This window comes from Balaenoptera ricei, chromosome 8 (genome assembly GCF_028023285.1).
Source record: "Balaenoptera ricei isolate mBalRic1 chromosome 8, mBalRic1.hap2, whole genome shotgun sequence".
Classification (NCBI taxonomy): Eukaryota; Metazoa; Chordata; class Mammalia; order Artiodactyla; family Balaenopteridae; genus Balaenoptera; species Balaenoptera ricei.
Window position 1 is genome coordinate 75,733,169 of NC_082646.1, and position 14,050 is coordinate 75,747,218.

General features: G+C 43.4%; 1 protein-coding gene across 1 annotated transcript in view; it reads right to left on the minus strand.

Annotated features, from left to right (window-relative positions):
• MRGPRX2 (MAS related GPR family member X2) overlaps window positions 1-9,531 on the minus strand; it is an 84,432-nt gene extending 74,901 nt beyond the window's left edge. The window contains 4 exon segments of the mRNA XM_059929929.1: window positions 8,226-8,353; window positions 8,356-8,589; window positions 8,592-9,259; window positions 9,509-9,531. Of these exon segments, the coding sequence (XP_059785912.1) occupies window positions 8,226-8,353; window positions 8,356-8,589; window positions 8,592-9,259; window positions 9,509-9,531 (1,053 nt within the window).
• Window positions 9,532-14,050: the final 4,519 nt, after the last annotated feature.

Below are 14,050 nucleotides of genomic sequence, written 5' to 3' on the forward strand. Positions count from 1 at the left end.
GTTTTCATTTGTCTCTAGATATTTATTTCCTCTTTTATTTCTTCAGTGATCCATTCGTTGTTTAGTAGCATATTGTTTAGCCTCCAAATGTTTGCGTTTTTTGCATTTTTTTCTTGTAGTTGATTTCTAATCTCATAGTGCTGTGGTCGGAAAAGATGCTTGATATAATGTCAGTTTTCTTAAATTTACTGAGGCCTGTTCTGTGGCCTAGGATGTGATCTATCCTGGAGAATGTTCCATGTGCACTTGAAAAGAATGTGTATTCTGCTGCTTTTGGATGGAATGCTTTCTATAGACCATTTGGTCTAATGTGTCATTTAAGGTCTATTTTTCCTTATTGATTTTCTGTCTAGATGATCTGTCCATTGATGTAAGTGAGGTGTTAAAGTCCCCTACTATTATTGTGTCACTGTTGATTTTTCCTTTTATGTCTGTTAATATTTGCCTTATACTTTGATGTGCTCCTATGTTGGGTCCATATATATTTACACTTGTTATATCTTCTTCTTGGATTGATCCCTTGAGCATTATGTAGTGTCCTTCTTTGCGTCTTATAACAGTCTTTATTTTACAGTCTATTTTGGCTGATACAAGTGTTGCTACTCCAGCTTTCTTTTGATTTCCATTTGTGTGGAATACCTTTTTCCATCCCCTCTCTTTCAGTCTTTATGTGTCTCTAGATCTGAAGTGAGTCTCTTGCAGGCAGCATGTATACACGGCTTGTTTTTGTATCCATTCAGCCAGTCTTTGTCTTTTGGTTGGAGCATTTAGTCCACTTACATTTAAGTTAATTATCGATATCTGTGTTCTTATTGCCATTTTGTTAATTGCTCAGATTTGTTTTTGTAGGTCTTTTTCCCCCTTTCATCTTTTCTTCTCTTCTCTTGTGATTTGCTGACTATCTTTAGTGTTATGTTTGGATTCTTTTTCCTTTTTTGTGTGTATATCTATTATAGATTTTTGGTTTGTGGTTACCATGAGGTTTTTGTATAGCAGTCTATATATATATATATACTTATATATATATATATATATATATATATATGCGTGTGTGTGTGTGTGTGTGTGTGTGGGTGTGTATATATATATATATATATATATGATTGTTTTAAGTTGATGATCTCTTAATTTCAAATGCACTTTAAAAATTCTGCATTTGTATTCTCCTCCCCTCATGATTACTGTTTTCGGTATCATATTTTACATATAATTGTTCTTTGTATACCTTAACTGCTTATTGTGGATACAGATGATTTCACTGCCTTTGTCTTTTAACCTCCCTACTAACTTTGTGTGTAGATGATTTCCTGCCTTTACTGTATGTTTGCCTACTGGTGAACTTTCTCATTTTGTAATTTTCTTGTTTCTAGTTATGGCCTTTTCTTTCTTGCCTAGAGAAGTTCCTTTAACATTTGTTGTAAAGCTGGTTTGGTGGTGCCGAATTCTTTTAGCTTTTGCTTGTCTGTGAAGGTTTCAAAACCTTCACAGACAAGCAAAATGAACCTTTGTTCATTTTGTCTAAGTTGCTATTTGTGTTTTTATGTATGTGGTAGGTTAGTTACATTTCTTGACCTTGGAGAAGTGACCTCCTGTAGGAGGTGTCCTATGCGTCCCAGCAGGGTACTTGCCTCTTGTCACCCAAGCTACATGCTCTAGGGATTTCCCCTAAGAGGGCTGCAGGGGTCCTTCTGTTGTGGTGGGCTGACTATATGGGCAGTCTGGTGGGCTTGGTTGGCCTCTAGTCTGGTTGGTTGCCAGGCCCTGCGTTGTGTGGATGCTGCTGGCTACTGTTTACTGGTGCCTGGTGATGAGGTGGCTAGTTGCTGGATCCTAGGTGGCCCCGGGGCTAATGCTGCCTCACTGGTGGGAGGAGTCAGGGTCCTGAAGACTCTGGCACTGCTGCCCACCCACTGGCAGATGAAGCCAGGTTCTGGGGTTAGTGCCAGGCTACTGGCAGGCAGAGCTGGTTCCCGGAGTCTGGCTGCTGGACCCAGGGATCCCAGAGCTTGTTTCAGATCGTTGATGTTAGGGGGCCAGTTCCTAACACAGATGGGTATGGGGTCCAGGGTATCCCAAAGGTTGCATTTGTCTGCTAGTGGGCAGGGCCAGGGGCCAGCTGGCCCGATGGTAGGGTCTGGCCTACTGTCGGCAGACTCTGTCCATAGGCTGCTGGATTGTAGTTTTCTTGTGTCTGGTGCCTGCCCACTGGTGGGTGGAGTTGGGTCTTGGCCCTCTGGTGGGAAAGGCTGTGCTTAGGGGCATGTCTAGAGGCAGCTGTGGGCTCTGGAAGTCTTTTGGCAGCCTGTCTGCTGATGGGTGGGGCTGTGTCCCAGCCCAATTAGTGTTTGGCCTGAAGTGTTCCAGCGCTGGTGCCTACAGGCTGTTTGGTGGGGCCAGTCTTGGTGCTAATGAGCCAAGATATCAGCCACCAGCAGCAATGCTCATGCAGTTGAATGTTCCTAAAAATGTTTGACACCAGTGTCTATGTCCCCAGGGTGAGCCACAGCCATCACCCCCACCTCGCCCCCCGCCTCTCCGGGAGACTCTCCAAGACCAGCAGGTAGGTCTGGCCCAGGCTCCTATCAAATTACTGCTTTTGCCCTGTGTCCAGGTGCATGTAAGATTTTGTGTTCACCCTTTAAGAGTGAAGTCTCTATTTCTCCCAGTCCTGTGGGGCTCCTGCAGTTAAGCCCTGCTGGCCTTCAAAGCCAAATGCTCTGAGGGCTTGTCTTCCCAGTGCTGGACCCCCAGGCTGGGGAACCTGACTTGGGGCTCAGAACTCTCACTCCTGTGAGAGAACCTCTGCAGTATAATTATTCTCCAGTTTGTGGGTCGCCCACCTGGCGGGTATGGGATTAGATTACATCGTGAGTCTCCTCCTCCTACCCATCTCCTTATGGTTCCTTCTTTATGTCTTTAGTTGTAGAAGATCTTTTTCGGGTAGGTTGCAGTCTTTTTCATTGATGGTTGTGATTTTGGTGTGCTTGTGAGAGGAGGTGAGCTCAGGGTCTCTCTACTTTGCCATCTTGGCCGCTCTTCACCATGTACTTTTTATTCATGGCACTGAACGCAGGTTGCAGCTCTAATTTTTAAGTGCATGTCTTTTGGGGTTTTTTTAATCTCCCTTGTTAAAGTCAGTGCTCAATAACACCTAGATCTGCCTGGGTTTTTTTGGTTGTTGTTGTTCACTATTGTATCCTCAGCATCTAGCACATGTCCCTGAGAGACCACCTGTTATAATGCTCCCATTTAACATAGGACGAAGCCAAGGCTTAAAAAGTCAAAGGATTTCCCTGAGATGACATCGTGAATAGCAGGTCCAATACCAGCTCTGGGCTCCTCGAGCCCTGCCTGAGGCTTTTCCAATGTTCTTCACCACATCATTTATTATGGAAGGAGCCCCCAGGAAAAAATCTTCATGTGAGCTTAGAGTGTGAGGTTCAGAGGTGCAGAAACTGCCAGTGGCTCCAAATATCCATTTCTTCTTCTCTCACATAATAATTCCAAGAGTTTTAGACCAGAAAAAGGATCCTTATCCCAGCCTCCCTTAATGCTGTATGGCAGCATGTGATTAGGCACTGACCAATGGGAGGTGAGCAGAAGTGATGTAACCAACTCCTGGTTTGTGCGTTTCCTCCTCCTCTTCTCCTCTGGATGGAATGCTGGTGTGTCCAGGAGCTACGCAAGACCTCAAGGGCAAAGTCATCTCTCTACACCTCTCTACAGATGGGAGCAGCAATTTAAAAGAGCCTTGATGTCTAAGGCCTTGGAGGCACCAGTCCAGTCCTAGTAGCTTCTCTCTTAAGTCAACCTTATAATGAATTTCTTTCTAGAGAAGCTCAAATCACAAACTGAAAATACTTATAAGTCCCTGTGTACTCCTTCCTCTTTAAAAAATATCTGCATTCCATTCTCAAGGCATTTATGATGATAGTGAGAGATTATTCCAAAGAAGTGACACAGATAGAAGTACAAACAAACAGTCAAAGAAACAAACTGTGGAGATACAATGAGAGATTGATCCAATCACAATGAGATAGAGAAAGTCCCAGGAAATACCAGCTATGATGAGGCTGTAAGACGAGGTGGATTTTCTCCATTTGCCATCAAATCTCATTTCCATCTTCTGTTTCCTTCTCTGTATCCTGGGAGATCTCTCTGTGTCTCACGATGGCCTCCCTTTCCCTCTGGGTTCTGGTTGCTTTCAGTGGAAGGGAGACACTAACAGTGATTGGAAGGCAGGAGGAGAGTGATTTGGGGATTTTTTTAGCTTCCTGGCTTTCTCCTGCCAGGCTGTGATGATGTGACTCTACATACAGGGATGTAGACCCCGTCTGGTAGCCCTTTCCTACAGCCACAGTGACAACTACAGCTACAGCCCAGAGCCCTCCCTGAGTTCTAGTAACTTCTCCTTCCCTTGTCTTTCAAGCCTAGTGATGCTATGGCTCCCTTCTGTTACTTTCCTCAGTGGGGAGAGGTCATCATCCCATGTAACTTTCCCTAATCTGCTCATATTAGTAAATTGTCCCTTAATTAAACTCTTTTTAATCATTACATATTTGGCCATCTGTTTTCCGCTGGGAGCCTGAGAGATACAGAAAGGAAAAGAACATTTGAAAAGGAAGTAAAACAGATGATTGGTTTATTCACATCACTTTAGCTTTGGGATGCATGCATGTGCCCTATCTTGCTCCCTGAATTAAGGACAGCAGCAGATTTCTCACCATGATAGCACATTTGAATGATTGAGAAGGAGGGGAGAGTGGGGATAAAGTCTAATAAACAGTGTTGGTTCATCAATTCAGGTCTTCATGGTCGAGGCTGACAACACCCAGAGTTGCCAGGAGGGAGCTTCCTGTCTCCTGCCTTTTCCTGTTGGAGCCCCTGTGGCTTCCTGAATACTCCACCCCCAGGTGGAGTTATGTGAATGGGTACTAAGAGGAAAAACCCAACACTGGCTTTGGAAATAAACATGTGATAAATGTACCTTTCCTCCATTCTTGTTGCTGGAGGTGACATGCAGACCCATGATGTAGGGAAAAGCCTCATGGGATTGACAATCTCTAGAGGATGCTTCTCTGCCTTGGAGAGGTGCCAGCAGGAGCAAGGGTGAAGCCTGATGCCCGAGTGAGACTTATCAAGATGCTGCACAGTCCTTGTGATTTCCTGTAGACGGACCTGCTGGCAAATGAGAGTGTGGAGTTCTCTGAGTCATGATCCCTCATGAGATGTTTCTCAACATTTGGTCCAACTCTTCTCCTATCTCTCAGCCTTTGCCCATCCCCACCGCATTCAGTGCTGGTCCCTGCAAGGGATTGTTGTTGTGGAGCCTTTTGCTGCCCAACTGTGTGTTCGGGCAGCAATGCCAAGAATAAAGCACACCCTCCTTACTTGTCATTCAAGGTTCTCCATGGCCTGTCCCACCCTTTCTCTTCATCATAGTAGTAACGCATACAGGTTTACAACTTCTTGCCAGTTTCAATTAAATGGTAAAAGTAAAAGTCTTCCTGAATCCTATTCACCAGAAGAAACAACTTGTTTCAGTTTTTTTTTTCTAAATCCTACTATCAGTAAAGTTTATAGATTTGAATAGTAAACTTATATTTCTGATTTTTAATTTATCAGTATTAACAACAGAATCAGTTGATTCCCCATGTAAGATATGATTCCCCGCATGAGATTCTCCATATAAGAATTTAGAATATTGAGATATTTGGAATTATCAGACTGGGAATTTAAAATAACTGTGATTAATATGCTAGGTATTCAATTCATTTTGGGGACAGAGAAAGTATTCTATATGATACTGTAATGGCAGATGCATGATATTCTGCATTTGTCAAAACCATTGAACTTTACAACACAAAGATTGAACCCTAACGTAAACTGTGGAATTCAGCTTATAATAATGTGTCAATATTGGTTCATCAATTTCAATAGATGTGCAACATTAATGGAAAATGTTAGTAACAGGAAAAACTGTGTAGTGGAGTGGGGATGGGGAGAGGGAGTATATGGGAACCCCCTGTATTTTCTGCAAAATTTTTCTGTAAATCTAAAAGTGCTATAAAATATAAAATCTATTAAAAATGAATAGGCAAACCACCAACTAGATGAATATTTATAATACACATAACTCACAAAGGACTCATATTTAGCACATAAAAACTCCTACAAATAAATAATGAAAAAGGGAAAGGATGAAAACGGGCAAAAGGTAAACAGACACTTCAAAGAAAAACAAGTAGCCAATAAGCACATGAAAATATGCTCAATTTCATAAGTCATTTGGGAAATGAAAATTAAAACATAATGAGATACCACTTCACACTAATGAGCGTGAAGTGGTATCTCAATTTTTCACACTAAAATTCAAAAGACTGGCAGTTTCATACATCACTGGTGGGAATGGGAAATAGCACAACCACTTTAGAAGAGAGTTGGACAATTTCTCATAGAGTTAATAAGCATACATCTCCCTGTGACCCAGGAATTTCAGTTCAGGTTATTTATCCAAGAGAAATGAAAACCTATGTCCCAAAAAGACTTGAATAAGGATGTTCACAGCAGCTTTATTCACAATAGCTAAAAGTGGAATACTGCACATATATCCATCAATATGAAAATAAACTGTAGACACCCATCCAATGAAATAGTACTCAGCTTTATAAAGGGGACGAACTACTGGTATATGCAATGCAATGTTACAAGTAAATCCCCCAAATATTATGCTAAGTGAAAGAAGGCAGGAACAAAAAAAAGTACATTGTATGAGTCTAAATATATGAAGTCAAAGTTCAAGCAAAACTAATCTTTGGTGACAGAGTTGAAATGATAGTTGCCTCTGGGGCAGGAGGAATGACTTGGAGGGACATGAGGGACTTTTCAGAGGTAATGAAAATGTGTTATGTTTTGACTGGAGCTTTAGTCATATGGGTGTGTATTTATTTATTTTTTAAAATTTTCATTGGAGTATAGTTGATTTATAGTGTTGTGTTAGTTTCTGCTGTACAGCAAAGTGGATCAGTTGTACATATACATATATCCACTCTTTTAGATTCCTTTCTTATATAGGTCATTACAGAGTATCGAGTAGAGGTCCCTGTGCTATACAATAGGTCCTTATTAGTTATCTATTCTATATATATTGTAGTGTGTATGTCAATCACATGGGTGTGTATTTATCGCCAAAACTCATTGAACTGTACACACTAATGATCTGTGCACTCTCTCTTAACCGTACTTCAATTAAAAAAATAAAAAAATTATTAAAAGATGCAACATTTAAACTTAATAAATTATTTTTATAGAACAGGTAACAAGAAATATTTTTGTGCAATTAGATTACTAAAATCAATGTTGTGAGCTTTTTGAAATAAAAGGTAAATCTGACATGCATCCTGTCCTCGGAGGACAGAGTCTAGTAAGACCCACTGGAAACCTGCATGAAGGATTAATGAGCCCCAGGGAGGGAGAATCAGGGTAAAGATGAAGGGGCGGGAATGAGACGGGGTGCACATGGGATTCTACCGGAGGGCATGTGGAAGGAAACAACAGGAAGACGACCCACCTCAAACCTTAAATACGCCTTGATGTTGATTTATCTGGTTATAAAACTTAATTTCATGCTTGCAAAAGTTGAAAATGGTGAAGGCAACAAACTTAAAGATGGTGACTCAAATCTGGTAAATGGAGATTTAGCACAGGCTGGACTTAAAAATTCATCATTTATTCATTCATTAAGTCATTTATTCAAGCTAGGGAGTCATTCTGACGCCTGCCAAAATCAAAGACTACTCTTTGGAGCTAGATTGAACTTTAATTCTTTTAATTGTATCAAAACAGATTGTAAGAAAGTGACCACAGAAACTTGTCAAAAATGTAATGTTTATTCCCTACCAAGTGTAGTGACCAAAGAAATTTAAGACCTTTCTTGCACTGCTTTCAACTTCTGCTGAAGGTGGGATTCTTCAACAGTGGAAACAGTCTTGGACCCCAGAGTTGGCGAAGCTCCCATGGGGTTGGGGTGAAGGCCCCTGGGTGAGAGTCCTTAAGACACTGCACTCAGTGTTTGTATAACAGGCACCGTCTCACTTAATCCTCACTACCCAAATTATTACTTTTTTAACCATTTTAAGATCAGGGGTCCAGAGGCTGAGAGAAGTTAAGAAACCCTCCCAAACTGATAGGGAGAAAATTGGCTCTCAAAGCCACATTTGTCTGACTGAGGCAGAGACTCTGAATCGGGACACCAGGCTGCTTCCTGACGCCTTCAGGGTTTCCTGAGGAAGGGTGCCTTTGCTTCCATCCACTTCTGATAGGTCCTCCAGAGCCTTCTGGAGAACTATCTTGAGGTCTGCCGTCCTCGCCTCTTTGGCTGCCTCTGCCTAAAGGAGCCAACGAAGTAGTAAATGATGACGCTGGTGCAGCTGGACAGGCCCAAGGCCACCAGCCAGTGATGACAGGGGAACACAAACAAATCATCCTGAATCCAGATTAAGAAGAACCAGTGGATGCCGGAGGGCAGGCCACAGAGGAGGAAGACCCGAACTGTCAGCACAGTGGTCACACACAGCCTGGTCAGCTGCATCGCTGGGACCTACAGAGGATCGTGACCGGCACGGCAAGGCTGCACCCAGCGGGGAACACGGATAAGAACGTCAGCCACCCAGCAGTGATGAAATCAAACACCCGACACTAAATGCGATTAAAGTCCATTAACAGGAAGCCACAGTACTTCCCTTCCAGGGTGCTCAGCAGCAGGGCCAGGGCCCAGAGCAGGGCACACATGATAGCCGATAAGCGTTTGGGGCGGTGGCAGCGGTACCAGATGGGACACAGGTCAGACAGGCAGTGCTCGGTGCTAATGTCGCTGAGAAAGCTCAGGCCTGTGAGGTAGGCGAAGGTCAGCACAGTGGTGAAAAAACTGGGGATGGGGCTGGAGCTGGAGTGGCAGGAGGTGATGAGCTTCTCCAGGGAACCTATAACGTGGCAGCAGAGGAAGACGAAGTTGGCTCCCCCCAGGTTGAGGATGTAGATGGAGAAGGCATTCCTGTGCAGGTGGAAGCCCAGGAGCCACAGCACAACTGCGTTTCCTGCCTGTGCTTCCAAGGCAATGATGATCATCAGCAAGACCAGGGTCAGGGTCGCCACACTGAAAGTTTGAGGAAGGTCCTGGTCACTTCGATTCATTGGTGTGAGTTCCGTCTCTCAGGCGGGGGTGGTTGGATCCAAGCTCAGAAACCCCCCACTGGTGCTCCTGGGAACACAAACAAGACGCGAACACCTGCTGTGTGATCATCGATCCTCACGGCCACCCTACGAGGTGGGAATTACCATCCCTGTGTTACAGAGGAGGGAATTGGAGCCTTGCAGAGATTAAGATACTTACCGAAATCCACACAGCCCTGGAGACCTGGAACCTGGATTCAAACCCAGTTCTCTCTGACTCAAATGCCTGGGCTCTCTCTACTGCAACATGGACTCTCTACTGACATGGGAATGTTACCTCCACTCAACCTCCCAGGCCATGTCATGTCTGCAGGAGGAGAAAAATCTAGACAGGTTATGCGGGGGTGACAATAGGACTCTGAGCTCAGCATTCCTTCTGCCTGGGACAGAGATTACCTTTTAGGGCCAGGAAGACAGAAACCCCAGGCATGACGTGCAGACCATCTTAGTGACTGAGAGGAGTGCACCCACCAGGGAGAAAGGAGATCATGATTTAGGGTCATGAAGGTTATGTGACCTTTTGCTATGACAGGTGTGAATGAGTCAGGAGGCCTCTTGAGCTAGAAATGGCCCAATGTGTGAGCTTTGTGAGGACAGATGGTACTTTTCTCCATGCATTGGTGTGTCCCCAGTGCCCAGCTCTGTGTGACGGACACAGTTTAAGTCACTCTTATAATGGATTTCTTTCTAGAGAAGCCCAAATCACAAACTGAAAGTACTTATAAATACCTGTGTACCCCCATCTTAAAAAAACAATGATTACATTCCATTCTCAAGGCATTTCTGATGATAGTGAGAGATTATTCCAAAGAAGTGACACCAGATAGAAGTGCAAACCAACAAACAGTTAAAGAAACAAACTGAGGAGGTACAGTGAGATACTGACCCAGTCCCAGGAAATAGCGACTGTGAGGAGGCTATAAGAAGAGATAGGTTTTCTCTATTTGCCATCAAGTCTCATTTCCATCTTCTGTACCCTTCTCTGCGTCCCGCAAGATGTCTCTGTGCCTAATTGATGACCTCCTTCGCCCTCTGGCTCCCATTTGCTTCCAGAGGAAGGGAGACACTGACAGGAAGCTGGAGAGCAGGCAGAGAGTGATTTGGGTTTTTTAGCTCCCTGGCTGTCTCCCTGCCAGGCTGTGAGTTGGCAGTGGCAGTGTCAGTCTACCTGAAGACATAGCCCCTGTCTGGTGGCCCTTTCCTACAGCCATAGTGACAACTACAGCTACAGCCAGAGCCCTCCCTGAGTTCTGGTAACTACTCCTTCCTTTTCTCCTTTAGGGCCAGTAATCGTAACAGCGCCCTAGGAAGACTTGTCCTGGGGCGGGGGGGGCTTCAGCATCCTTTATAGATTCCCCTTAGCTGTGCCCACACCTTTGTATCCAGTCCCTCATTAAACTCTCCTCAATGACCCATTATATTGTGCTCTGTATTTTCTGCTGGGACAATGCCAGATATAAGGATACAAAAAACAAAACAAAAAACAATGAACAGCAAGCAAATCTGTGAAACCTGAGGTTAGTAACAACAATTTAGTTTGGGAATGCAACGCCAGCATGCCATCTCACTCCCTAAATTAAAATTAGCAGAATATTTCTGTTTATAGTTGCAGATTTGAATGTTTGGAGAGAAAGGGAGCATATAGGGAGATGGAACGGAAGCGGAAAGAACCTGGCTGATCCCGTTTGACTCTCCCATAGTCCAAGCTACCAGCAGCCAAAGCTTCCCTCGGGAGCTTCATGTCTCCCGACTGTGGCTGATGGGTACCCGTGCCCCCTGCCTGCCTTACCCCAACATGAATTCATGAGCATGTGGACTAAGGAGGGGGAAACAAATCTGCCTTTGATCGAAGATAGTTCTTGAGCAAACTCTTACCTTAACACCATTCTTCTTGCTGGAGGTGGTGAGTAGGAAAGAAAGAGCTTTCCTGGGATTGACAAACAGCAGAGAATGCTTTTTCACCCTCTGGATGGGGAGGTGCCTGCAGTAGCAGGAGAGAAACCTGGTGACCGAGGGAGGCTTATGAAGATGCTGGACAGCCCCTGTGATTTCCTGCACGAGGGGTACTGGCAAATGAGAGATCCTGGAGATGAGTGAAACAAGAAACCTCATGAAATGTTTCTCATTTGCCCTGACTCCAGTCACTTATCTCAGCCTCTCTACCCATCCTACCCCATCCGGTCCCCTTCCCTGTGAGGAATGGCTGTCCCAAAGCCTTTTGCTGCCCCCTGTGAGCCTGTGCAGGAAGCTGACCCACCAAGCAACGTGAGCTTCCGTAGCTAAAGAATAGTTTGCTTGGCATACAAGGCCCTGCGTGGCCTGGCTCACTTGATCTTTTAAAATTTAATCACAGAAGTAATGAGTGCACATTCATTTTATTTCACATGACACCAAGGTGTATAAAATGAAATGTAAAGGATCTCCAAATCTCATTCCCCAATAGCAACCAATGTCCAGTTTCCATTCTTAATGCTTATAGAAGTTAATATTGTAGCTTTATATAATAAAAAACTACATTTATATTTTTGATTTATCAATATCAACAACAGGGTATACTGAGTTCCCTTATGAAAGATAAGGAATTTAGCATACCACATGCACTCTCTGTCACCTTCCTCCCTCTACATCATGATATTTGTTAGCTAGATTATTTTTAGATTGTCTAGAGCCAACCAGTATTTTCAGTCTTAGCTCCTATGACTTCCTTTCATGTGCCCATGCTATCACCAAATTGAGTTACTTGTTTCCTTTGAAAACTTAACTATGAAGCATTTAAAGCAATCAGAAAAGTGTATTCACTCATGTGCTCCTTTACCCAACACTATTGTGTGCCTATGCTGTGCCAGGCTCTGTTCCAGGCAGTGACGATGTGATGGTGACAACACACAAGACTATGCCCCTTATGTTCCCCAGGAGCTGGTGAGCTCACCCTGGGAGTGAGCGTGAGTGAAGAGGTTTGAGACTCAACATTAGGGCCTCCAACCTCCAGAGACTTGGAAGAAGAGGAGGACTCAGCTAACAGAGTAGTGAAAAGCAGTTACTGAAGAAGGAGTAAGCTAGGAGAGCATCCTAGAGACAGAACGGAAAAACTAGTTCTAGAAGATGGGAGTGAGCAATAGCATCAATCCTACTCAAGAGACTGAGTAAGATGAAGACCAAGAATTGACCTTGGGATGTACAATAGGGAGTCATGGCCGATCTTGACAGGCATGATTCCAGGGGACGGTGAGGCTGGAAAATTGAAGGATGTGGGTTTTGGAGAGAATGGTGTGATATCAGACCTGGAAAACCCCAGAGAGTCAACATGAGAAGCTTCCGCAAAGACAGGTAGCTTAGAAAGGTGGCCGGGGACAAAATTACTCAACAGATTTCCTATGTATGAAAAGAAGTGAGAAACTATAATAAAATGAAGCTTTACCTGCTTCTGGAGAGAAAAAGAAATCAGGACTGATCAGCCCTACAAGAAATTAGAACACATTCTAAAGCCTCGGTGAATACAACAATGAGGTTCTAACATAAAAACAGGCAGAGAGATTGTTGGAGCAGGGCAGAGGGTCTCAGGAATCAAACATAAATGCATACGGAATCCAGTATATGATAAAGAGGCCATTTCAAATGGGAGGAGGTAGAGATAAAATAATAAAAATAGTAAATTGATAAAAGTCATTGGGCAACTGGGAAGCCATCTACAATAAAATGCTGTAGGGATCATACTTCATATCTTACACCACGTTAACTTTAAAATGGATTGTGTATTTAAATATAAATAAGAGGGGCTTCCCTGGTGGCGCAGTGGTTGAGCGTCTGCCTGCCAATGCAGGGGACACGGGTTCGAGCCCTGGTCTGGGACGATCCCACATGCCGCGGAGCAACTAAGCCCATGAGCCACAGCTACTGAGCCTGCGCATCTGGAGCCCATGCTCCGCAACAAGAGAGGCCGCAACAGTGAGAGGCCCGCGCACTGCGATGAAGAGTGGCCCCCGCTCGCCGCAACTGGAGAAAGCCCTCGCACAGAAACGAAGACCCAACACAGCCAAAAATAAATAAATAAATTAATTAATTAAAAAAAAAAAAGATGAGCTAAAGAAAGAACTTTAAAAATAAATAAATAAATAAATATAAATAAGAGAAGCAAAAAGAATTAGAAGGAAACATGGGGAAATTCTTTTATAACCCTGGTTTGGGGAAGATCTTCCTAACCCTGACACAAAATTCAGAAGTCATAAATAAAAATATTGAATAAAAATAATTGAAAATTAAAAATAATTTTTCTGCATGGAAAAGGCCACCATAGGCAAGTCAAACAACAAACTGGGAAAAAGTATTTATAATGCATATCTTGGACAAAAATATCTATATCTATGTCCATATCTATATCTATATCATCTCCAACACGTTACTAAGAGAGAACCCTTACAACCTAATAAGAAAATGACCAACTCAGTTCCTACAAAACCCATGTTTGTTAAACATGAGAACAAAATGCTGTACTCATGATGAGAAAGGGTAATTGAGACTCTACCAAGATAGTTCCATCTTCAGATTTTCAAATATTCAAAAGTTTGATACTGAATGTTCAAGAATGCGTGAGGAACGTGGCGCTCTCACGTGCTTGGCACTCCCAAGCAAAACTTTGTCCCGAAAGGGAAGCTGCTCATAAGACTTTACACAAACCTATGCTGGTGAGAGATGTGACAGCAACCCTGAGAGTTTAGTGAACAGTCATTACAGTCACCACATTATCAGGAACAGGTCTCTAAACCTTCCCAATTTTTAAAAATTTCTCAAAGAATGGGAGGAGAAGAGGAGTTCTTTGGTG